Below are 26,672 nucleotides of genomic sequence, written 5' to 3' on the forward strand. Positions count from 1 at the left end.
CCTCTAGGAGGGTAAATACTGGATTAAGCTTAAATTCTGTGATTCTGGATCTCCCTATTGTATTTAAAATCTTGCAGTTTGGGTCTGAGTGTTTTCCTATTTAAACTAGAGAGAGGTATGTATGTAATTTGTGTTGGAGAAGAAAGACTACCTCAGTGTGAAATTGTCCGCATTATCGGCTGAATGGAGTGGAAGTGGGGAGGACAGTGCAGCAAGCGAGGGTCTGCCCACTCAGCTTGAGTCAGGCAGATCTCCAGCTCCCGCAGGCGCCCCTGGGCCTCCTGACCTGCCGAGTGCTGTGCACGGGGTGGAAGGAAGCTCTTTCCCCACACCCCTTCACCACAGCCCCCCACCATTTTGCAAAAGAAAGTCGTGTCTTTCCCCCGCCCTAATCTAGCTGGCTCACTGCTCCAAGTGTAAAAACTTTCAGGGTGGCAAATATGGGGAGAATTCAGAATAACCGTTTGGGGGGACACTTCTTTAATGACGGAGGGACGTAATTTCTTCACATTTCTGTTCGAGGGTACGCTGCAAAAATGGTTTGAAGACGACAGGTACAGAAGAAACAGTGATGTATAATGAAAAAAGCATGGATTTGAGAGTCAGATATATTTGGGTTCAAGTTTTGGCCTTATCTCTTGGGCCAAGTTAATTGGCTCCTCTGAACCTAGGTTTCCTCATTATTAAAATGGAGGTAATAGTATTCCCTCAGAGGACTGGCATAAGAATTAAATGACGAGATATGTAAATTGCTGGCACCAGCACTAGTAAATATTAGTGCAATTTCCTACAACCCCAGCACATTGTCCATGTCTGTCAGAGACGGTGTTCTAAACATTAATGCTAGGGCTATATTTTTAAATTACATATTCATGAAGCCTTCTCCTGCATAACAATTAATTTAATAAGGAAAAGAAACTATGAAGAGTTGACCCATGTTTGACATATGGTCGTAATCAAATAAGCATGTTAAAACCAAGTATGTTCTAATACAGACGTGAATAAATCAGTGTTTCAGGTAAAGTTCAACACAGAGCTAACATTTTTAGAAATTGTGGAACTGCTTTTTCACCTACAATGTACATGACCGCTTTGGACGATGTCCCTTCTTGGAGCTCTAGGTCCACCCCCTAGACCAGGGCTCCGCCCACACGTCAACCCAACTGCCTGATGGCTCAATGTCTCTTGCCAGGGACTGTGGACTATTTGTGAGCAAGGAACATGCCATGTTCACCGTGTGGCCCCGGAGCCTAGCCCAATGCACGAACACAGTATGCTCAGTAAGTCATTTATTGAAAAAATGAATAGTTGTAATGCTTGTAGAATGTTTTTTACTGAGTTGTAATTATGCTGTTCAGATGATATTTGGATCTGAAGGGATATTAAGCATATTTCTGAGGTCACAGAGGTGTTGACTTTAGCAAGATGGTCAAGGCTATGTGGTGACAAATTCACTAAATACTTCATTTCTAAGATTTTTACTTATAGATTTTACTTTTTTATTTTAGAGAGAGAGAGTAGGGGAGAGGAGCAGAGGGAGAGAGAGGGAGAGGGAGAGAGAGAGGGAGAGGGAGGGAGGGAGGGAGAGAGAGAGAGAGAGAGAGAAAGAGAATCATAAGCAGGCTCCGAGCTAAGCATGGGGTCATGACCTGAGCTGAACTCAAGAGTCGGATGCACAACCGACTGAGCCCCCAGGCCCCCTTACTTACAGATTTTTAAAAATGTTTTATTGTGGAAAATTTCAAACATATTCAGAAATACACAGAACAGTGTAATAAACCCGTGTACCTATCATCTAGTTTTAACAATTATCAATTTCTTTCATTTATATCTATTCCGTCTCTCCCACCATCAGATTATTTTGAAGCAAATCCCAGATATTACAGAACTTTATCCATGAAGATTTCAGTTAAATTTTAAAATCTACCCCACTATTCAAATTTATTTTTATTTATCACATTTATTCAGCACATTTTTATGGACAGGTTTTAAATCTGCAACTCAATTTCTGATTAAAGTTTTCCTTTAATAAATATTTCATTGGTGTTTATTTTTGTCTTTTACCCCAGACTTGCATAAACCATTCCCAGCGTTTCACTGGAAACTGGACACCACTAGAGAGAGCTCAGCGGGGTCCTGGGAAGTATTATCAACCTGAAATTCCAGGTAGGCTGGTAAGGGCTCCTTTGCTCTCAGACATTTGTGCAGCTTAGAGAACTGCATCTGACCAAGAGAGAAACAGAAGATTCTAAACAGCTACATATTCCTTCCTGCTGGGTGAAGGGCCCTCTGAGTCCACAGACGTGTTAATGTGGTCGTTCGGACTGTAAGAATCTGGCACGTCTGACTATGGCCACAGCCCTCTTAGAGGAGTGATTCTTTCTTCTGGCTGCCATGCAGAATCACACGGGGAGACTCTGAAGATAAAGATGCTCAGAGTTAAAACAACCCAACAAGTCTCACAGGAAATTCTGATGTGTAGTCAGAGGGAAGCATCTCTCTTCTCATCCCTCCTCAAGGGATGAGTCCTGGGACCGAGGGCTTTAAAAGCGGGTGTGCAATCTAAGTGCCCTCATGTTGGTTTCTAATATTTTCCAATAAAAGGAACCCGGGCTCCTTGGAGAAATGGCTACTTGTAGGATTAGGGCAAGAAATATATATGATGAGTCTGGAATGTCTGGTAGCACCAGAAAGTACAGAAATGCTCAGAAACGAACACCCACAATGGTAGGAGGGTGTCAAGGTGATGCAGGCACCAGCTGAAAGAGCCGATGGCCAAAGTTGGAACAGTCTGGGCAACAAAGTAAAGTAATATTGGGTTATAACCAAAAATAAAAAATAAATATGCACATGCCCACACTGACACGAATAGATAATTTTAAAAAATAAATGGGAAGAAGAGACAAATCACTCATGCAGGATTCCAAGTGATTTTGTATAGACTCCACTCCGAAGGGAAGTGGAGCATAATCTTCACTCCTTAACTGTAGGCTGCACATAGTGACTTCCTTTATTTATTTATGTTTTAAAGCCTTGTTTATTTTTGAGAGAGAGAGCGTGAGCAGGGGGAGGGAGTTGGGGGGGGGGGTACAGAGGATCCGAGGTGGGCTCTGTGCTGACAGCCAGGAGCCCTAGAGCCCAACGCAGGGCCCGAACTCACAAACCATATCAGGACCTGATCTGAAGTCGGATGCTCCACTGACTGAGCCACCCAGGTGCCCCCATAGTGACTTCCTTTAAAAGAGGGTAACAATGGAGAAGGGTCAGAGGAGAAGAGTATCAACAGTGGAGAAACCTGACACAAACATTGCAGTGATAAGTCATGTTGATAGCATGTCCCTGTGATATGATATGATGGAAACGGCACTTTATCTCTGCACTCCTCCTCCCCAAACCCATAAAACCCAGTCTAATCAAAAGAAAAATATCAGGTCTATCCCCACAGAGGGATTCTACAAAATACTAGTACTTCTCAAAACTGTCAATGTCCTAAAAACAGTCTGAGAAGTTGTCACAGCCAAGAGGAGCTTAGGGAGATGTTCTGAAACAGAAATAATAATGGGGTAAAAACTAAGGAAATCTTGGGGGACCTGGGTGGCTGAGTCAGTTAAATGTCCTACTGTTGATTTTGGCTCAGGTCATGGTCTCACGGTTCGTGCGTTCGAGCCCTGTGTTGATCTCTGTGCTGACAGAATGGAGCCTGCTTGGGATTCTCCCTCTCTTCTCTCTCTGCCCTGCCCCTGCTTGCATGCACACACTCTCTCTCAAAATAAATAAATAAACATTGAAAAAGTTTAAGGAAATCTGAAAAAGCTATGGGCTTCAGCTAATAATAATGTATCAGTATTGGTTCATTAATAGTAACAAATATATCAATGTAAGATGTTAATAAGAGAAAAACTGGGTGTGGGGTCTATGGTAATTCTCTGTACTATCTTTGTGATTTTTCTGTAAGTCTAAAATTGTTCTAATGAAGTTTATTCACATTGATCAGCTTTGGTATTTGAGTCAACTGTTCAGCTGGATGAATTGTCTTTTTAAAAAATAGACTTTATTTTTTAGGACAGTTTTTTTTCACTTTTATTTATTTATTTATTTTTTTAACTTTTATTTTTTTAAGTAATCTCTACCCCCGACGGGGGGCTTGAACCCACAACCCTGAGATCCAGAGTCGCATGCTCTACCAACTGAGCCAGCCAGGCACCCCTAGAACAGTTCAGATTGACAGAAAAATCGAGCTGTTAGTACAGTTTCCATAATACTACCTTAACCCCCAGTTTTCTCTATTAATATCTTACATTAGTGTGGCACACTGGTTACAGTGAATGTACCAATATTCACACATTATTATCAACTAAAGTCCACAATCTAAATTAAGGCTCACTCTGTGTTCTATGGTTCTACGGGTTCTACGGTTCTATGGGTTGGTGTAAAACGTCATGTGTGTACCATTACTGAACCGTACAGCATAATTTTACTGCCCTAAAAAAACCTGTGCTTCACCTATTCATCTCGCCTTATGCATTCCCAAGCCCCTGATAATCACTGATTTGATTTGATTTGATTTTGTACTGTCTCTACAGTTTTGCCTCTTCCAGAATGTCATACAGTTAGAATCATCCAGTATACAGCCTTTTCAGACTGGCTTCTTTCACCTAGTAATATGCATTTAAGGTTCCTCCATGTCCTTTTGTGTCTAGATACCTCATTTCCTTTATTATTGGAGAATACTCCATTGCATGGGTATACCACAGTTTATTTAACCATCCACATACTGAAGGATATCCTGGTTGTTCTCAGGTTTTGGCGATTACAAGGAGACCCGCTATAAACATCCCTGTGCAGGGTTTTGTGTGGACATCAATGATCAACTCGTGTTATTTAGAAACATATTGTTTAATCTCCAAATACGTTGGGATTTTACAGGTACCGTAAAAGTAACATTGTTACTGATTCCTAGTTTAATTTCATTATGGTCTGGGAGCGTACTGTGCATGATTTCTATTCTTGTAAATTTTTTCAGATGTGTTTTGTGGCCCAGAATGTGGTCTCTCTTGTTAAATGTTCCATGTAAGCTTCAGAAGAATGCATATTCTGTTGTTGTTGGATGAACAACATGAATTGGCAGAGATGTCAATTAGATCCAGTTGACTGATAGTGCTTTTCAGTTTAACGATATGCTTAAACTGATTTTCTGCCTGCTGGATCTGTTACTGACAGAGGGGTGTTGAAGTCTCGAAGTATAATAGTGGATATATAATTGTGGGTTTGTCTGTTTCTCCTTGTAGTTCTATTAGGGGTTTTTTGCTGCATGTCTTTTGACTCTCTTCATACACATTAAGGATTGTTGTGTCTTCTTGGAAGACTGATCCCTTTATCATTATGTAATGCCCCTCTTTATCCCTGTGTGAAGGACTGGTATTATTTTTTTAAATATTCGACAAAATTCATCATGAAGGCATCTGGCTTCTTTATGAGCAGATTTAAAAACTACTAATTCAGTTTCTTTACTTGTTATAGGGCTATTCATATTTCTACTTCTTCTTGAGTCTGTTTTGGTAATTTGTCTTTCTAGAAATTTGTCCATTTCATCTAAGTTGTCTAACTTGTGGGAATAAAGTCACTTGTGGTATCTCTTTATAGTTCTTTTAACTGCCTTTTCCTTTTTCACTCCTGATTTTGAGTATTTGTTTCTTTTCTCTTAATTTCTTGGTCAGTCTTGCTAAAGGATTGTCAATTTTGTTGATTCTTTCAAAAAACCAACTTTTGATTTCATTAATGTATTTTTTTTCTATCTTCCATTTCATTGATGTCTGCTCTAATCTTTACTCTTTCCTTCCTCTGCTTGCTTTCGATTTAGTTTGCTCTGTTATCTAGTGTCTTAAGGTGGAATTTTAGGTAATGAATTTGAGACCTTTCCTTTTTTTCTGACATGTTTTCCATGATATATTTATAGCTATAGGTTTCACCCTAAGTACTATGTTAGCTGCATTCCATACATTTTGACATTTTATATTTCATGTTCATTCATTAGATAGATAGATAGATGGATAGATACAGCTTCACACCTAGCATGGAGTCCAATGTGGGGCTTGAACTCACTACCCTGAGATCAAGATCTGAGCTGAGATCAAGAGTCGGATGCTTAACTGACTGGGCCACCCAGGAGCCCCTTTTCCAAAATATTTTAAAATTTCTCTTGTGATTTATTTCTTCTTTGACCCATAAGTTTTTAGTGTGTACTGTTTTTTTATCCAAATATTTGAGGTTTCTCATATTTTTTTGCTACTGGGGATCTTAATTCAATGTGTCAGAGAACATACTTGGTATGGTTTCAGTTTTTAAAAATTTATTAAAACTTGTTTTGTGACCCAGCATATGGTTTATAGAGTTGGAAGCATTTTTTAATTTGTTTTATTTTCTATTAAATACTTTTGATTGTGATCTAATTCACATACCATAAAATTCATTCTTTTAAAGTATACAATTCACTGATTTTTAACGTATTCACAAGACCACGTTACTGTCACCACAATCGAATTCCAGAACATTTTCGTCATCCCTAAAAGAAATCTGCACCCATTGGGAGTTACTCTCTTCCTTTTCCCCCATGCCCCCGGCAACGACTAATGTACTTTCTGTTTCTCTGGATTGGCCTATTTGGGACATTTCATATACACAGAACATAAAATATACAGCTTTTCGTATCTGGCATCTTTCACTTGGCATAATGTTTTTAAGGTTCAGCCACACTACAGCATGTTAGTACTTCATTCCTTTTTATGCTGAATAATATTCCATCGTATGGATATACCACATTTTGTTTATCCATTCATCAGCTGGACATTTATGTTGTTTCCACTTTCTGGCTATTATGAATACTACTACGAATGTTTGTGTACAAGTTTTTGTGTGGTGCACATTTTTAAGAAGTATATAATCTCTAGGCCATGAGCTAAGTACCTGTACTCAGGAAACGAGGCTGGAGCATGTATATGTGTGCGTATGTGTTTATCTTTCTATGTGTGGGGCCAACTCAAGTTCCTGTATATTTACAAAGAGTCTTTGGGTTTAAGAAGAGGCCAGAAGGGCTGAGTCAACTCTTAATATCTTAGCTCTAGCCTACATGCTTCAACTCCCCCTGGCTACAATGCCTCCCTTCTGTTCGGAACCACAGTGTAAGTGAGCCCTGCTGGGTGGGAAATGAGGCATGATTTCATGGCCAAAGAAGCCAGTGCACAGATACAGAAACAGTATATATTTCTATGATGCTTTTGGGATGAAAGGAAAAGTGATACGTATCGTTTTGTGATTCAAGAAAAGCAATAGTAAAAACCCTGGTCTCAAGTTAGTGGGGGGAAAAAATCATCCATCAACCAACGAATGTGATGATGCCCAAATATTACTTTGGTTAGAAAAATAATCCCACATAAACTCCCACTTTTCCCTCCTTTGGATCCTAAAACTTTCATCGCCACACTGCAGCGCATCTGTGGAGAAAAGCATGTGGCGAGCCAGACAGCTGTTCCCCAGTGTCTTGTAGTTTTATTCCTGGCAGTTGGGCCGGTTTTGGCCTTGCTCTGAGACTGCAATTTCCCATTGCCTATCACTTGGCCCTGAAATGTTGTGAGGATTCATCCTCCCTAATCTTCATTCTAAAAATGAATCTGAACCCTCTTTGTTACCTAAGAAGGGAGAAATAGGTGATGCTTCTTTGCAACTCTGTTATCTCATTCTGGATGAAGACAGTGAAGTGAGTTGGGAACAAATATAGGAAACCAAAAGGTCAAAAAATATTCTCCAAGAATAAGAGGAATCTGATACAAGGTAAGAGACAGATATACGGTACTTGACTAAAAGTCGGCCTGATCAGGCCAAACAGAACGACATGTGACATATTCAGGTATACTTTTGTTAAGACAAGAGATTCTGTACCTGCTTGTTGAAATATCCTCAAAAGGGTAGAGGATCTCTCCATTGTTACAGATTTCACAGATGAACCCCTTCTGGCTACAAAGACTGCAGCTGTACACGTGTGAGGTGGCAAATTTAATGACCTTGCCCAAGAATGGAGCCAGCTTCCCCTCTATCACCTGCAGAAAGAGAAATGGGACAGGGAAGCAAATTCATTGAGAACAGAAGTCTTGCAGACGCAGGAGGACTGGAATTCCTTTCCTTTACACAACAGGAAAACCTCTAATTATAATTTCTCAGCAACGCTGAGAAAGAAAAGACGTAGTATTTTCACTCCAAAAGAGCTCTCTGGCTTAAACCACTGGAGGTTGGAAAATGAAGATGTTGAAACTTCTTTTGTATTCCTCTTTCTTTGTAGTGTGATACAGGGAGTTGAGGACCAACAAATGGGGAACTCTACTTTCGTAGACCAGCATACCGTTATGGTGTGGCCTAAGTATGGTGTGTTTCCCAAAATAGGACACATACAAGGTCAATATTAATGTCGAATGTTGTGCTGTAAATTCAGTAATCCCTTTCCTCTGATGAGTTAATAGGATAGCTTTTTCACCGCCTCCCCAACAACATGTAACAAATGTGGAAAAATAGGTTTCTTTTGCTGCTGATAAGTATGTTAATATAAAGAGGTTGCAACTTGACCGTCTGAGGGCCACATTCAGCCTGAGGATTTTTTTTTTTTTTAATCTCTCAGTGTTTTAAAAAGTGAGCCAATTTAATAATTGGGAGATTTCACATAAATACCCATATTTTTGGCTTCTTTTGAAAAACCATTAGATATAGCAAAACTAGGCCTGAATTCCAACATGATGATGATTCTGGCTGTGAGTAGGGGCCGTCTGCTCCTACTGAGGCACGTGCTCTGCAGCGGACAGTTGTCCCCGCCAGGCCCTACTGTCTTGTATCTGCCTACCTCCCACTGTTACCTCACCGGTTAGCCTGCAAACATCCATGAGTCTGGAACCAATGTTAGTCAGATCTCGTTGAACTAATACTGCATGAGCTTCAAAGACTTCAACAGTTCAATACTAACAAGAACAACATCTGCCTTTACTTCTCTCTCATTAATGCACCTGCATATACATGCTGATTTTGACATAAGAAAAGAATGAACATTAAAGTTAGTTTGGAAGTAGCTGGAAATAACTGGTAGTAGCTGGATCCTTTCAAATAAATACAGAGTTAAAATGACAATTTTACATAAAAATAACATCTGAGGGAAATGTAGTAAGTCATACCTAAAGAGAAATTACAATGTCAAGGTGAATAAATAGCAGTAGCTGATAAAAATAAAAGACTGCAAGGAATCTAATAAAGCATTTTGCAAAAAATGAAGCTCTACCTAATACTGGAGATAAAAAACTCAAAGTGGTTTTTAAACATCATGGAATAATCTCATGTTTTAAAAATGAATATAATAGTAGTTAACTCTAAGGAAGGGAACAAGTTGGAAAAGCAAGTCTTTCATTTGGTATATATGTAGTTCTTTTTATAAGAAACAATGTATACTATTTTTGTATTACGATGCAGAAAGTGAACAGAAAAATAAAGTTCACTGCTTTATAAGAGTGGATTTTTTTCTTAATAAAGGGGGTAGAAATTATGCTGGCTGTTTTTTGAGTTAAGCAGGTACATTTCCACCATTCTTTAACTTACTCTCCTCTCCATTTCCTTTAGAAGCCATAGATAGACCTGCTTTTATTTGTTTTCTCAAGGACCATTAACTTCGATAAACCCCAGTAACAGGTACTCCTAATACCAACACACGATACACACTTTCTAAGAAACAACAACTACCAAATCTTATATCAAACACTTTCCAATGCGTCACAGGGTTAGCTCTAAATTGTGGTAACAATAGTGCAGCTGAGTTTGGTTTTACTTACGTTACTCTTTCCTAAACAAATTAAGGTTAGTGACACATTCAGAGAGATGTTCTAACAAGATGTAGTCCATTTAGGGGGGAAACAGCAGTATATAGAAGAGCCTGGAAACCAGGTGAGTAAAGGTTGTTTGAAGGGACAGACGGTGAGAAGGGAAGATATGGAGGAAGACGTGAAAGCAGGATCTAAAGGAGAAGACTGGGCATCTCGTGCATAAAGCTTTTTTTTTTTTTTTTTTTAGAAAACTTCCTTGAGACAAAGGGTATGAACATTTTGCATTTTGAAGGCTTCTGAAATACTTCAACAAACTTATACTGTCAGAAACGTATATTTATTCCTACATGCGGACTTAAATAAACTTTAAAAATTAACTTGAGGATCGGTATCTTTATAATATTTATTCTCCCTATCAAAGAACCTTGTCTATATCTCTATTTTATTAAATCTTCATTTGTTATTGCCTAATAAAATTTTCTGGGTTTTTTTCCCCCAGTTTAAGCTACTCACACTACTATTTAGATTATCTCAAGGTTAAACTTTTGTATAATATGCTTTTTTTTTTTTTATTTTTTTTTCAACATTTTTTATTTATTTTTGGGACAGAGAGAGACAGAGCATGAACGGGGCAGGGGCAGAGAGAGAGGGAGACACAGAATCGGAAACAGGCTCCAGGCTCTGAGCCATCAGCCCAGAGCCTGACACGGGGCTCGAACCCAGGGACCGCGAGATCGTGACCTGGCTGAAGTCGAACGCTTAACCGACTGCGCCACCCAGGCGCCCCTAATATGCTTTCTTATTAGCTACTGCTTACATATTAGAATATACTGACATTGGGATATCTTACATATAACTATATTACTGAATTTGCATGAATGCAAATCTTTTTTAGGTAATTTCTTGGGGTTTTCTGAAAGTGGTAACTTGGTCCCTTCCTTTCTAATATTGTATCTCTTATGTTTCATGCCTTACTTTATCATCCAGTGATCCTAAAATAATTTTAAGTAATAATGGTGTTAGTGGATATTCTTGGTATTTCGATGAGAATCAAACTGGAAATTATAGAATCTATAGTGAGTGGCTCATTTTCTCCATCAAACACATATATTGTCATTCACCATATTTATTCACCCCCTCTTTTTTTAAATAACAGCTTTATTGAGATGTAATTCACACGCCATGTAATTCACCTATTTAAAGTCTACAATTAAGTGTTTTTTAGTATAGTTACAGATGTGCACCATCATTACAGTCAATTGTAGAACATTTCATCAAGTCTTCCAAAAAAACCTGTACCCGTTAGAAGTTACTCCCATTTGCCCCCTAACCTATCCCTTCTCCCCCAAGCTCTAGGCAACTAATAATCTACTTTTTCTTCTGTAGATTTACCTATGTTGGCCATTTCATATCAATAGAATCATACAGTATATGGCCTTTTGTGGCTGGCTTCGTTCATTCAGCATAGTGTTTTCAAGATTCATGTTGATTCTTTTTTTGAATATCTCTGGTGTAAGTCCCTTTTTCCTGTCTTCCCCAGCCTATTATCACTCTTCTCTAGACCGATGAAATAATCTTCTAGTTTTATTTCTGGATGCCAGCCTTTTCCCTTTGGTCCATCCAGTGTATATACTAATCCGTTTTGGACATCGCTTTTATCAAGTATCATCTCTTCTTTCAAATCTTGGTGAGTTCTTATTTTATCATTAAGAAAATTTCTTCACTCATTCATTTCATAAAATGATATTGAGTTACTGTGTCCCAGGCACTCAATACAAGAATGAACTGGACGGGATTGGAGCTTACATTTTTGCTTGATGTGCAAGTGTCTCCATAAGCTGATTCCATCCATACTATTTATCTAAGCTCAGTTTCCATTTTTTACTGTATATCTTCTGTTGTGAGAAAACTTTTCCCTGTGTAGAATGTGCTTACATTTGCTCTTGGGCCCTCACCCTTGTCATTTCCTCTATCTTAAGTTTCACTTCTTAACACTTATTTAAATTTCATCTAGGCTTCATAGCTCAGATCTAGTCAGCTTGATGTGGAAAGCCATCTTTGGCTACTTCAGCTGTTACGAATGTCTTGTGCTTTGTATAATTTACTTTTACATCATATAATTTAATACAGAACTTGATGCTGTTTTGTACTCTTTACTATTGTTTAACATGTGATTGTTTTGTTTATCCAACTAGATCGAACATATAAAAATGGTGATACTACCTATAAAATGGTGATTTTATATGGAGAAATCTGAGAATGTCAATTGCTTGAAGGCAAAGACTGAGTCTCATACTTGTCTTAAATGTCCCCTCTCTGCCAGGGACGTAAGCTCTTGTTGACTGACCAGGGAGGTGTTCCTGTTTTCCCTCCTTGGCAGCAGCAGCAGTCACATTTCAGGGCTGTCTTTGTGTCACAAACATTTTCAGTCATTCTGCTGTGTGATTTAGGGAGGAGCACAAAGAGTGCGTGGACCCGGTGGTTGCTCAGCTGTTCAGGAGCTTTTTTTGCTTCTTTACACTTGATTAATTACTCTTCCTATGTGTTAGCTTAGGTTCATGGCCACGTTCCAAAGAGCTGAAGATGCTGAAAGTTTCTCCTCCAGGACAGTGAGGTAATAGTCTATACATTTATTTTTGAATTTTTTAATATTACAGAAAGGAAAACTTCATACTTACAGTTTGCCAGAGGTACAGATATATGTAGGAGGTTTAAGTCTTGTCTTTGAATCCAACTACTAGCAACACTGGGAACAGAATCTAGCTATTAGGGCTTCTGGTCTAGAGGTCTTACTACTATAAAGAAGTAGATTCCAGGTGTGAAATCTCCTAGGGTTCTTTTTAAAAACCAGATCTATCTTTGTTTTGAACAACTGCGTAAAAAGAAACCAAATGTCCTGCCTCTGCCATCTCCTCCTGCCCCCAAGGGTCTTGCAACTTTCATTCCCAATTCCTAGCCACCTTGGTGGGGGCTTAAGGCTAGGGACATATTCCATAAACACCATGAAGATAGTGGCGCCAAAGAAGACCAAAGCCCAAGCAGCCACTATCTTCAGGTTCCAACTGAGAACAAAGTAGAAAAGAGCTGTCAGGATACCAATGGACCTGGAAAATGACTATGGGCAGGAAAAAGTCAAATGTCCAACAGGCCAATAGGTGGCCAGCAAGTGCACAACCTGAGAGAAGTCTTCTGTGTCAACCCTAAGTTGGAGTACCTCCCTAGGCAGTATTACTGCCCAGAGTAACAACAGTCTTCAATTGGGTCCAGCATGAGGAAAAGTTCCACTAACTGCGTTATTTAGATTAGAGTCGATCCAGGAGATTCTGATATCACTGAGAGCAAGCCAGGACCAACCAGGACAAAGTAAATCACAAAAGTGCATCCTTAATAAAACTGGTCAAGGCTTGTTTTTAAAAAATCTATCATTTTTGCTTCTTGTTGACTTGACTATTTTTCTGGTGTGTGGGAGTTGATTCATCAGTCTCCCAGAGAGATTGACATTACAGAGTTTTCCATATTCCCTCAGAACTTAGTTGTTTCTGGGTAAGGGGAAGCAGCAAGGCAGAGCACAAATTCTACCTCATCTGCCTTCCAGCCATGAGACCAAATTTGGCAAGTTACTTAACCTCTTTGAGCCTTAGTTCCTCAACTTAAAAATCAGGATAATGTCTACCTTGCAGGGTTGAAGGAAGGATCAGATTTAATATAATGAAAGTACTGGGCATAATGTCTAGCTTAGAGCAAGTAACCAATAAATAATAGCTTATTATTAGCTTATCTTAATCGAAACAGAAACTTTACATGATTTAGATTCATTCTTTATTTCAAATACTTGTGATTTATAGCAAGGGGGAGAAAAAAAGGTCTTTCTTTTAATGTTTATTTATTTTTAAGAGAGAGAGAAAGAGAGGGAGAGAGCATGAGGGGGGGGACGGGTAGAGAGAGAGGGGGACAGAGGATCCCATCCTCACTGACAGCCTGATGTGGGGCTTGAACTCATGAACCGTGAGATCATGACCTGAGCTAAAGTAGAACGCTCAACCGACTAAGCCACCAGGCACCCCAAAAAGGTTTTTTTTTTACATGTCATTTTTACTTATTTTATTTTATTTACTTTTAATGTTTACTTATTTGTGGGAGAGAGAGAGAGAGAGAGAGAGAGAGAGAGAGAGAGAGAAAGACAGAGCACAAGCAGGGTAGGGGAAGAGAGAGACAATCACAGAACCCAAAGCAGACTGCAGGCTCTGAGCTGTCAGCACAGAGCCCAACGCCGGGCTCAAACTCATGAGCTGTGAGATCATGACCTGAGCCAAAATCAGCCATTCAACCAACTGAGCCACCCAGGTGCCCCTACATGTCATTTTTATTTTATTTAAAATTTTTTTTCAACATTTTTTATTTATTTTTGGGACAGAGAGAGACAGAGGATGAATGGGGGAGGGGCAGAGAGAGAGGGAGACACAGAATCGGAAACAGGCTCCAGGCTCTGAGCCATCAGCCCAGAGCCCGACGCGGGGCTCGAACCCACGGACCGCGAGATCGTGACCTGGCTGAAGTCAGACGCTTAACAGACTGCGCCACCCAGGCGCCCCATACATGTCATTTTTAAAAGGCATCAGACTGTCTTTCTGTTTGGATAGGATCAGTTGAGATTAATGTAAAGTGTATAGATCCATTCCGTTCAACACTGCTGTTAATGAGAGAACAGAGCTCATACGACAGACAGGCAGCCCAAATGCTGGAGAAAGACATGTAACACACCTCAAGCTTGATTTGAATCACTCATATAATACTTTAGCAACACTTGGAAATTGTCTTTCTTAATCTTTTCATTCTTGTAATTAAATTGGTCACAAGTTAATAGAACTTCATCACAATCCATCAAAAGTCACAAGGCCATTCCATGTTTAGCATAACAAGGCTATTGGTTTAAGTTAACCAGGTGGTCATTTAGATAAGTCACGAGTGAAGGTGAAATAGATCTCTGACATGAGGTTTGGTTATCCCTCCACTTATCGTCCCCAAAGTGCCAGCCTATGTGGATAAAATTATGACAAAGTAATTAGCAGAAAACATATGTAGCTCTTCCCCCCTTTCCCACCCCCCACACTCAACCTCCTTCACCTTGTCCATGCCAAACTGCCCTATCTCCTTGAGAAAAGGCAGATGTCCAAAATAGTGAAAAGGAGTTTGCTTCTGTTTTCCATTAAACTTAATTTCTTGTACTAAGGAACGTACTAGTCTGATCTACCTAGTTGGAGACTGTGCATATGTGATTATTTCAGAGTTTTTTAAGGGTCAGGTAGTCAAAGAATACACACTTTCATTTGTAATTTAAAACTATGCGTCCTCTCATCACATGGGAGGATAAGGGCAAAATCAACACCAAGCTGGTATCTTCTTCCCCGTTTTGCTATATTTTTTTTTTTTTTTTTTTTTTTTTTTTTTACTTTTGCAATCTTTCTACAAATTCTTTTCACTCATCATTTCAGGTAGTTCTAAAACTCCGGGAGCCGCCAAATAGCACTTTTCATGATCCAGCTGGCTGACAAATATACCAAATCTGCTTATCCGTCTTGTGTGACTGCAGCCCACGAAAGCTGCCTGGTTGAACTTCCAGTTCAGGGATACACACGTTTCCCCCCCTTTCTATTCTGGTCAAGATGGTCAGCATTGGAATTTGAGGCCTATGGCTTTCTTGCAGACTAAGACAACAGTCTTTATTTGATTTACTTTCTTGCAGACCAATCAAAAATTACAATTAAGTTAAAAAATAACCTAGTGCTGCCTTCTCCAAACCACAGTTTCAGAAACAGCTGCTTATTACTCATGTGTGGCACCAGGAAATTGCAGTGTCATGTTCAAGGTCTGTGGCCAATAGAGATCTGTGGGATTGGGAAAAGGGCACAAATGATTCTTTTGTGTCCGTTGCCTTCACTCCCTTGGCACCACCACAACATTCAAGATCTACGGGGGGAGAGGGACAGACCACTAGTGACTTGGACAAGAAAAAAGAAAAAACTCTTTCTCATTGAATCTCTTCATGCACTGGCTAATTCCTACCCCCTGATTTGTCCAGTTACCTTGCATCTCAATACAGGCATTCCTCAGCCATTGTGTAACATCTAGACTCGGGACAACTGTTGGGAATACTGTAATGAAGAGGCCTGTTGCACTTGACAAACGGCCCCTCCTTAAAAGTCTAACCCAAAGACCCCATTCATGGTAAACAAAGCCACCTGCCACTCACCAGTGGTAACAAGCTCGCTTGATGAGATGAAAGAATCAAAACTGTCACACGTTGTAAAATGATTTCAAATATAATTTAGTTGGCATTTGCTTGGCCAGAGGACCATGAGAGAGGTTGCGCTCACTATATTTTCTCTGAGTGCCATTTGTCGGCGTTAACAGGTGGGTATGGTGAAGTCCAGTGATCTCGGCCAGGTGAGTTTGTGAAGAGCTAGGAAAAAGCAGTCTGTAGATTCTTCCCGGGCTGGAAAACCCTAGCACACAGAATATCCCTAATCTTCATTCAATTCTAAATTTTACTATTCTTAATTGTAAGTCTTTAAAAATAAAAAATAAAAAGCATGCCACCATATTATTTTTCTTAAAAATAGAAAATAACTAAGGGAGCCCGGCTGGCTCAGTCGGCAGAGCACGTGACTCTTGATCTCAGGGTGGCGAGTTCATCCACATAGGGCTCAGAACTTACTTAAAAAGGAGGGGGGATAACTAGTAAAGGGGATTTTCATATTTCAAAAAGTTTGTTGAAAGGCCATTTCCCCATTGCTAACCTTTGAGCCCCTTATTATGGCTCAGTCCTGGGTTGTTTGTATATAAACAGAAAACTTCTCTAATTAGCTGCTCCTCACCCCTCTCACAGGACTGAAACTTTGGTTAATGAAGCACTTCCCTGAGGGTGGATTATGATGTCACCAATTAGCTCTTATCTGAGCCTCTCCCAAAGGTGACAATTTCTACTTAGACTTTGTAAACTATGTGATAATTTAATCTGGGTTGATGCAATTGGGTAGATTTGTGAGTGGTCATCATCATTTCTATCAGATCACATTTTGCTTCCTGCTGGAAACAGCCTCAGGGAATAAAAGAAAAAAAATTTTCAATTTCAATTGTCTTCAATGGGTGAATAACAGAGATGAACCCAAGAACACAAATTTCTTATTCAGAAAAATATCTCGGGTGGGGCCTACTTCAGACAGGTTTTCTGCACTAGGCAAAGTGCCTCCAGGGGTGTGGCCTCATCAGGCCACAACCTCAAGGAACTCCAGTGGAAACATTCACAAAGGGTGAGTACAATTATGGGGTCCACATGTTGTGAGCCCCCCAAACAGGCCATACAGTCTGATAGAGGTACACATGTAATTATGAGGAAAATAATTAAAATAGTTTAAATGGAAACAATTCCAGAAAATTCTCATGGTATGGTCAGCAGAATTTTGCTTCTCTGTTGAGTTTATTAGTTATATGTCTGAAATTAATTATATTTAGGTCTCTATTGTTCATTTTGGCTCTAGTTAAGATAATACTGACTCACTGAGTAGTAAATAAGGAAAGGCCCTAAGTGATCTTTTAAACTCAGCTTCCTTAATATAGGAGAAAACTGAGGTCTAGAGGTGATGTGTGCTGCCCAAGATCACTTGGCCAGCTGGTGACAGACCCAGACTCCCCCTCTTACGCACATTTCACTACTCTAGGAAGGAGCCTTTCTAAGGATATCTTAGGTCAGAGTGCAGCCTCTGGGTTTGGCTCAGCCTGAGAATTCTGAGGTCTCTGGATGCCTACTGACCCGCCATGTAGAAATGGATTTCTAAACTGATTTGGTTCCTGCAGGGAAACAAGACGCACAGCCTGCATTGGTCCAGGCTTATCGCCATGATTTCCATCTGAACTGGACCTGCTGTGCCTTACAGATTTTTTTTGTCCAACACATTTAATCCTTGTGCGCAAATTCTCTTAAATGGTCACATCTTGTGTTGTTTTCTGAGTATGGAACATGATTTTAAATATTATATTATTATCAGTTGAACTGGGAAATTCATCAGTTAAAGTAACCACCAAATTCTGGGACAAAAATGGACTTAGCATCAACTTAAACCCTAGCCTATTTACCAAAACTAGAGATGTAACTTCTTAAAAGGAGTGGCAACTACAGCTGGGAAAAGCAAAGCAAGACAGAACAACTCCCTCTACGCATGTGATGTGGGAGGAATTAAAGTAGTATGGCTTTTCAGAGAGGGCTTGAGTAGAGACCACTATAAAACATCTTAACAGGAAACAACAAAAGACTCCACATTTGAAGAGATACGGAAATACAGGAGAAATCAAGGCAATATTAGCTGATCATGTAAGGACAGGAGACACATAACAGGCAGAAAGTGAAGAAGGGAAGGAGAAGTAGGGAAAGGATGGAAACAAAAAAGAAAAAAAAGTTAAGAAAATAGAAAAGGTCAATTCAAATGCTCACAAAGAGAAACAAAGGACAGGGCTGACCAACAGCAGATAAAGGAGTGACACTTCTTGGCTTCTATCCCCAGTTATGTCCCCGGTAAGCTGTGCAACCTTTTTTATAAGTCACTTCACTTCTCCGTGCCTCAGTTTCCTTATCTACAGAATAAAGGGATTGTACTAAGTCGTTCAAAACTACAGGATCAATAAGGATCCCTCTCAGTTTGAAGATTCTATGATTTTGTGATTAACCAACAGGGAAGACATCAAAAGAAGCTTGTTGAATACCCCCAGGAATGTAGAAAGGGAATATCTGGGGAGATAGATAAAAGGTGAGTTTAACCAGACTAATTAGAAGATACCCAAGGAAATTTTCAAAAGAAGTGAAATAATGTCACCAGCTTTTTATTCCCCTGCTTGCTGAGTGCCATTCAAAGAGGGAGTTAATGCTTTTTAGGAATCATCCCTCACAGGTGTGCAACCAGATATCGGTTTTCCTGAAGACGTCTGCAAATCCCTTCCTGTCGTCAATGCATTTAATTAGTTAAAAGTTTAGATAGCACTTAGGGATGGAAAGCACAATATAAGTGCTCAACATTATTATTACTTAACAGCTTTTATGAGACCAGCAGTGCCTAAGATTAAATGAAAAACCAAAATGGGTTTCTGGCTAGAAGGTTCTGATCTAATAAATTGTTGGGTTACTGATGTGAGGAAAAACAAACCCTGCACATAAACTGGAATAGGTGCTCTTTATTAGCTTGCATGCCATTGTCTTAAGACAACTGGTAATTTTTATTCCTCGCCTCAAGGCGTCAACAAGTAGTAAACCACCACTCACCGCACAGTACTGATTATGATTTCATACATCCTGTTTTTCAAGAATATTATCTACTGTGTTTGTGGTGTCTGTATGCTGGGCATCTATAAACGCACGATATGGGTTCAAATGTGTATGGGAACTTACTATACAGTAAAAGTGGGTAAAGATAAATTATTTAATAAATGATGCTGTGGCAACTGGTGAGACATTGTGGAAAAAATAAAACTGAATCTCTAACGCATTTCATAAGAAAATGTAATTGCAGATAAATTGAAGATTTAACTATAAAAAGAAAACCATAAAAGTATTTTAAAACTACAAAAAAATATTAGAGAAAAATGTTAGCAAAATATTTACATGGGGCAAATATTTTATAATCTTAGAAGCCATAAGAGAGTGATAAATGTGAACATGTAAAATTAAAATATTAGTAAAATACAAAATACCACTTACAAAATGACATGACAAAAACAAACTGGGAAAAAACAGCTCCCATTTATATAAAAAAAAGTGCCAATTTCCTTAATAAAGAAAGAGCTCTTTCAAATTAATAACAAAAAGACCAACAACGTAATTTAAATAGAGGCTCATGAAATAAATAGGCAATGAACACAAACTACAAATGGCAAACAACAAAAAAAAAGATGCTCAATCTTAATTACAATGGCAAAATATACAAATTAAAATAACAGTGTGAAGCTACTTTTTATTGCTCAGATCGGCTAGGATTAAAAATGTTATTAAGCGGCGCCTGGGTGGCTCAGTCAGTTAGGCGGCTGACTCTTCATTTGGGCTCAAGTCATGACCTCGCCATTCGGGAGTTCGAACCTCACATTGGGCTCTGTGCTCGCAGTGCGAGCCTGCTTTGGATCCTCTGTCTCCCTCTCTCTGCCCCTCCTCCACTTGCACATGTATGCTCTCTCTCTCTCTCAAAAATAAATAAATGTTAAAAAATTAATGTTTAATTAATTTAACGTGGGTGTAGGAAAACAGGCACTCTCAAGATACTGAATGGAAGTATAAACTGGTTCCACCTTTTCAGAAGGCAAGTGGCAATACTTGTGAAACTACAAAGCACACACACCCTTTGACCCGGCTGTCCCACATTAACTCATTTACACTACATAGTCACACAAGTGCTCAGAGAAATAAACGAGGGTGTTTGCTGCAGTATTGGTTCTAATAGAGAATGCACTGGTTAAAAATGAAGACAACTAGACTGTGCATATAGCTGATAAAAGAATGAGGTAAACCTTTGTGTGTACTAAATGTGCACGTATGTCCAGATGTCCACAGAACACTATTAAGTGAAAAAGGCAAGATGCAGAAAGGTAGTATTGCTTGATCCCATTTGCAAAAAAAAGTTAACATTTGTAAATGAGTAGAAATATCTAGGAGGAGACAGACTGGCTATAGTTAACAAAAGCTATCTCTGCAGAATGGTATGTCAGGGGAGAGAAGGGCAGACTTTAAAAATAGAATTCTGTAATGAAATATCAGGAAAAGAAATTAAGGAAATAATTCCATTTACAATTGCATCAAAATGAATAAAATACCTAGGAATAAATTTAACCAAGGAGGTGAAAGACCTGCATACTGAAAACTATAAGACACTGATGAAAGGAACTGAAGATGAAACACATAAATGGAAAGATTTTTGTGCTTATGGATTGGAAGAAATTAGTATTTTTTTAAATTATTTTTTTAATGTTGATTTTTGAGAGAGAGACAAGAGTATGAGCAGGGGAGGGGCAGAGAGAGAGAGAGAGAGAGAGAGAGAGAGAGAGAGAGACAGAATCTGAAATAAGCTCTAGACTCTGAGCTGTCAGCACAGAACCCAACCAACCCGGGCTCAAACTCGGGAACAGCAAGATCATGACCTGAGCTTAACCGACTGAGCCACCCAGGTGCCCCAGTATTTTAAAGTTTACTTATTTATTTTTGAGAGAGAGAGAATATCCCAAGCAGGTTCCGTCTTGTCAGCACAGAGCTGGAGGCAGGGCTTGAACTCATAAATAGTGAGTCAGACGGTTAACCAACTGAGCCACCCAGGGTCCCCTGGAAGAATTAGTATTGTTAAAATGCCCATACTATCCAAAGAAATCTACAGATTCAGTGGAATCCATACCAAAATTCCAATGGCAGTTTTCATAGAAATAGAACAAACAATCCTAAAATTTGTAGGGAACCACAAAAGACACCAAATTGCCAAAGCAATCTTGAGAATGAAGAACAAAGCTGGAGGCATCATGCTCCCTGATTTCGAACTATGTTACAAAGCTACAGTATCAAAACAGTATGGTATTGGCATAAGAAGAGACTCATAGCTCATTGGCACAGAATAGAATCCAGAAATAAACCACATGTATATAGTCAATTAATAACAAAGGAGCCAAGAACATATGATGGGGAAAGGACATTTTCTTCAATAAATGGTGCTGGGAAAACTGGACAGGCACATGCAAAAGAACAAAATTGGACTACTATCTTATACATACACAAAAAATTAACTCGAAATGGATTAAATATTTGAATGTAAGACCTGAAGCCATAAAATTCCTAGAAGAAAACTTAGGTGGTAAGCCATCTGACATCATTCTTGGCAAGGATTTTTGTTTGGATTTGATAACAAAAGCAATGGCTACAAAAGCAAAAATAAACAAATAGGACTACATCAGACTAAAAAGCTTCACAGAAAAGGAAATCATTGACAAAATGAAATGGCAACCTAGTGTAAACCATATATTTTCCTTTTCCTTTTTCCTATCTTCTTTCCTTTCCTCTCCTCTCCTCTTTCCTTTCCTTTCCCCTTTCCTTTCCTTTCCTCTCCTCTCCTCTTTCCTTTCTCCTTTCCTCTCCTCTCCTCTCCTCTCCTCTCCTCTCCTCTCCTCTCCTCTCCTCTCCTCTCCTCTCCTCCCCTCCCCTCCCTTCCCCTCTCCTCTCCCTTCCCCTCCCCTCCCCTCTCCTCCCCTTCCCTCCCCTCCCCTCCCTTTCCCTTCCCTTTTCTAAGTAGGCTTCACACACCCAGTGTGGAGCCCAATGTGGGGCTTGAATTCACAACCCTGAGATCAAGAACTGGGCTGAAATCAAGAGTCAGATGCTTAGCCAACCGAGCCACTCAGGCACCCCAATCCTATATTTGATAAGATGTTAATATACAAAATATATAAAGAATTCATACAACTCAACAGCAAAAAGGAATCTGATTAAAAAATGGGCAGAAAATCTGAACATTTTTCCAAAGAAGACATACAGATGGTCAACAGGTACATGAAAAGTGCTCAACATCACTAATTATCAGGGAAACAGAAGTCAAAATCACAGTGAGCTATCAGATCACATCTTTTAGAATGGCTATTATTGAAAAGGCAAAAAATGACAAGTGTTGGCAAGAATGTGGCAAAAAGGGGAACCCTTGTGAACTGTTGGTGGGGATGTAATTTGGTGCAGCCACTATGGAACATGGTATGGAGATTCCTCAAAAAACTAAAAATAGAATCACCATATGATCCAGCAATTCTACTTCTGGGTATTTATCTGAAGAAAATGAAAATACTAACGAGAAAAGATGTCTGCACTCCCATTAATGCTGCGGCATTATTTACAAGAGCCAAAATATAGAAACAATCTAAGTGTTCATCAATGGATAAATGAATAGAGAGACTGTGATAAACACACACACACACACACACACACACACACACACACAGAGGAATATTACTCAGTCATAAAAAACAGTGAAATCTTGTCATGTGTGACAACAGGGATGAACACTGAAGGTATTATGCTAAGAGAATCTAAATTCTCATATATATGGAATCTAAAACAACAACAATAGCAAAACCCCAAGCTCACAGATACAGAGAACAGATTGGTGGTGGTTGTCAGGGGTAGTGGGGGTTGGAGAGTGAAATGGGTAAAGAGGGTCAAAAGGTACACATGTCCAGCCATAAAATAGTTAAGTTATGGGGGGGGGGTAATGTATAGCATGGTGACTGTAATTAATACTGTATTGCACATTTGAAAGTTGCTAAAAGCGTAGATCTTAACAATTCTCATCACAAGAAAAAAAGTCGTTAACTACGTGTAGTGATTTATGTTGTGGTGACCATTTCGCAATATACACAAACAGTGAATCATGTTGCACACCTGAAATGAATATAATGTACGTCAATTAGACCTCAATAAAAAAGGAAAGAAAGCTATCAGACATTCAAAGGTGATAACTTCTTAGAAGTAAAAGGGGGGGGGGTAGTAAGAGTGGAGAGAAAAGAGAAATTTGGGTGGTAACACTGGAAGAACAAATTGGTGACTGGGTGACTGTGTGGATGATGTTTGTAATACAGAGTTAAACTCTATTTTGATGTTTGTAAACAGCTTCTAAACCTCATGCCTGCCTCTTCTTGTGCCCCACACCTGGGCAAGCTGATGGGACGTGTTCTCCCTTAGCACCTGCAGGAGATTCAAACCACCCAATTTCCTGCTTCCTACCGGAATCCTCACCCAGGCCCACCCCCTAACCGCAATAAAAGCCTTAAGCCAGTCTGCTATCCTTATTCTCTCCAGTCATTTTGGAAGAGTTTGAGCTCTGCTCGTCCCTGAAACCTCAATTTGTAAGTAACTAGCCTTTTCATACTTTCCAAAAAAATATATATGTATATATATATATAATTCTGTTTTTTCATGTTTAAATTATGAATGCAAGTTAACTTTCATAATGTTTAAATTGTTAAAAAAAACGACAGCTCTACAAAGCATGGCTTTAGAAATGTAATTTGCATATGCATATATGTAAACTTTACAAAAATGTAGATGACCTTCATTTTCTGGTTTTGTATGGCCTGTGTTTTTACTCGTCTCTGATAATGTTTATTTTCACAAAAGGTCTTGAAAATTGCCTATCAGTGAACCTGTCATGACTGCATTAGACTTGATGCTTGTATCTAAGGAGACCTGTGTGTCTAATCAGAATGTTCTCTGACTTATGGGTGTTTTTAGGTTTTGGAAGGTAACACTGCCCCATTCAATTAGAATGACTTATAAGATATGTGGAGTGTCAATAACCCTATCTAATACCAGGCAATTTAAGGTCAGGTTTTTGTTTACATAATTATCACTGAATTCTAGACATTTAATCTTATCTCTTTAAATACCTAACTGGGAGTCAGTAAGTAAGCAATCATGATGCATATTGCATTTTCTATGAATCTCACTTAAATGTTTTAAATACCCTTTGGCGGTTCTACTTTTTCTTTCCTGCCCTCTCAGAAATGACCTGCCCTCACAGCTCCCTCCCCTGACATTATTTGATCTTGATCACCTGGTTGGTGAACAAATTCCTATAGTTTTAAATTGTGTTTTTGTAGTCACTAGGAGGAGAAACAGTAGTGGTATCGGATTCTTTTATCCATTCCCCAGATATTCAAAGGTTACAATAATTTCATACCACCCAGCGTACTGTGCAGGGGAAGTCTGTTCCCCAACTTGAACATTTTTGTCACGTAGTTTGGTGTGAATCCAAGGAGAAGTCAATGCGCTGACTGACCTGCCTTAGACTTGGCCTTAAGCAAAAAATGAAAACCGTGAATTTACAACAGGAGGACATTCAAAGACAAGATCAGGTTCAAAGAGAAAAGCATTTTGAATAGCATGCTCACATGTGACGTGTTCAGAGTTTCGGCAAAATCTAAATGGAAAAGTGTGCGAAGAAAGAAAGCCCGGCAAGGGGCCAGTTTTCCAGAGGGCTGAGGGCAGATCAACCAATGGCCTGCCTTTCTCCCTTCCGGCATCTCAATGCACTGGGCCAGAAGAGAGGACTCTTCTACAGTCGTGTGCTACTGCCTGTAGCTCTAGTGAAGGAAAACTACCAAGCAGGTCAGAGTTTTGTACAAATCGTAGAGGTTTCGGTTTTCCTCGGGCCCTCTGTGCTTCAGGCACACGGTTAATCAAAAAAGGATTTTACTTTGTTCCCTCAGTCAGTCTTTCTCCTTTAATTTTTATTTATTTTATTTTTTTAAGTGAAGAGCACTCAGCTCATTGAAACTCCAGGAAGTTGGCGAGTAGCTTCTTGTCAGCTGGGAGAAGAGGGTTCATTGGCTACCTCATATATTAAATTGAGGTATCCCATACATAAGGTATAGTGCACAGATCTTAGGTACAACTCCAGGAAATTTTAAATGTGTGCAAAACTATTGTCCTGTTTGCTCTCTCGGCCTCCAGCCCCAACCACGCCAACCCATTCTCTATGGCATCACCAGCAGGATCTTATTAAAATATCTGACCAAGTGATGAAAATGACATCAGCTGTTGTACCACCCCCACAGCAGTGACTGTTTAATTTGTGCCAGTCACTTCCCTAAGCTTTTTAACTCATTTTCTCCATTAAGCTAATACAAGTCAAGTACTTGGAACATTTGCAGGCACACTGTGAGCACTAAATAAATAACTATTAAGTACAAGAACCCTGAAAGGTCAATACTGTTATCATTGCCAATTTGCAGGTGATAAAACTGAGGCTCCTAAGGCTTACGTCCTTTGCTCAAGGTCGCCCAGCTTAAAGGTGTGGAGTACGGAGCTGGACTCCCAGGGCCCGGTGCTAACCACTTCAGTACGTTCCTAGAGCTGGTATTTCTTTAATGAAAACCCCTTGAGGCCTCCTCAGCCCCTATAAGATAAGGTCTCAACTCCTTAGTATGGCCTGCAAGGTCTTCCCACAAGCTAGGTACATCCACTCTTTGCAAACTTGCTTCTAGTTTTTATCTACTGTGCCTCTGTCTCCTGCTCTCATGATGCCTGCCTACCTCATCATTCCCTCAAAAAGTTTTGCTTGATAACTACTATCTATTGCTATCATCATGGAGAAGTTCTGGATGTTTTCTATATTTACTTCCAATTCTTACTGCAACTGCCCAGGATAAGTAGCATCTTCACTCCTTTCACAGGTCAGTAAGTTTGGGCATAGAAAGCTTCAGGGACTGGTCGCCTGGTCAGAGGACCAACAGGCACCAAAGCTGGAGTTTCAACTCAGGCCCGTATGGTTTCCATGCCTAGTCATTCCTACTCCATTACCATGCCTCCCCAGGCACGCGCTCTCATACCTGGCCCAAATGCCACCTAGTTTCTAAGGCATTTTTGCCTCTAGCCACCACCTGACCCCATCTTGCTCTGCTGCCCTTCCATGGGTATAAACAGATCACTTGTTAAGGAGGAACGGGTCCTGCTCCATTTCCATTTCGGGCCTTTCCAAGTGCGTTCAACCTTTGTATTCAAAAAGCTGAAACAGGATATTTCTGGGATATTCCTACTGCAGGCCCCGGAACCAAACACTTAAATGCCAACTTTGTCCCAACAAAATGGCAAGCCTTTGACCAGATGAGGTTATGGTTTCATGGCGTGAACCTAGAGGGCAGAGGGGCTGCTGCCAGTTAAACACCACACGCACTTTAGCAGAGCCTCCAGGGGACGTGTGATTCACGCGCTCCTGGGACGTGCACAATTCCTGAGGGATGAGCTAGTCGGCTCTCCAAACATGA

The 26,672-nt window shown here is 39.7% G+C and overlaps 1 protein-coding gene, 1 long non-coding RNA gene and 1 other non-coding gene across 10 annotated transcripts in view; 1 reads left to right on the forward strand and 2 right to left on the reverse strand.

Moving 5' to 3' along the window:
• PLEKHM3 (pleckstrin homology domain containing M3) overlaps positions 1-26,672 on the reverse strand; it is a 199,744-nt gene that overhangs the window by 24,655 nt on the left and 148,417 nt on the right. For 5 of the 8 annotated variants that reach the window (XM_003991077.6, XM_006935510.5, XM_019838548.3 and 2 more), the window contains one exon: positions 7,936-8,093. The exons of 1 other annotated variant lie outside the window; for it this stretch is intronic. In XM_003991077.6, the coding sequence (XP_003991126.2) occupies positions 7,936-8,093 (158 nt within the window). Of the gene's footprint in view, positions 1-1,705; positions 2,418-7,935; positions 8,094-26,672 lie in introns of those variants that run through there. 2 more of the 8 variants (XM_019838549.3, XR_006583506.1) reach the window with 1 other exon arrangement.
• TRNAQ-CUG lies at positions 4,130-4,202 on the reverse strand. The gene has a single exon. It is a non-coding gene; the product is annotated as a tRNA-Gln (tRNA).
• The window catches only part of LOC123379256, a 57,217-nt gene continuing 52,881 nt past the window's right edge, over positions 22,337-26,672 (forward strand). The window contains exon 1 of the long non-coding RNA XR_006583510.1: positions 22,337-23,753. This is a non-coding gene — a long non-coding RNA (uncharacterized LOC123379256). The remainder of the gene's footprint in view (positions 23,754-26,672) is intronic.

The sequence above is a fragment of the Felis catus genome, chromosome C1, assembly GCF_018350175.1.
Source record: "Felis catus isolate Fca126 chromosome C1, F.catus_Fca126_mat1.0, whole genome shotgun sequence".
NCBI lineage: Eukaryota > Metazoa > Chordata > Mammalia > Carnivora > Felidae > Felis > Felis catus.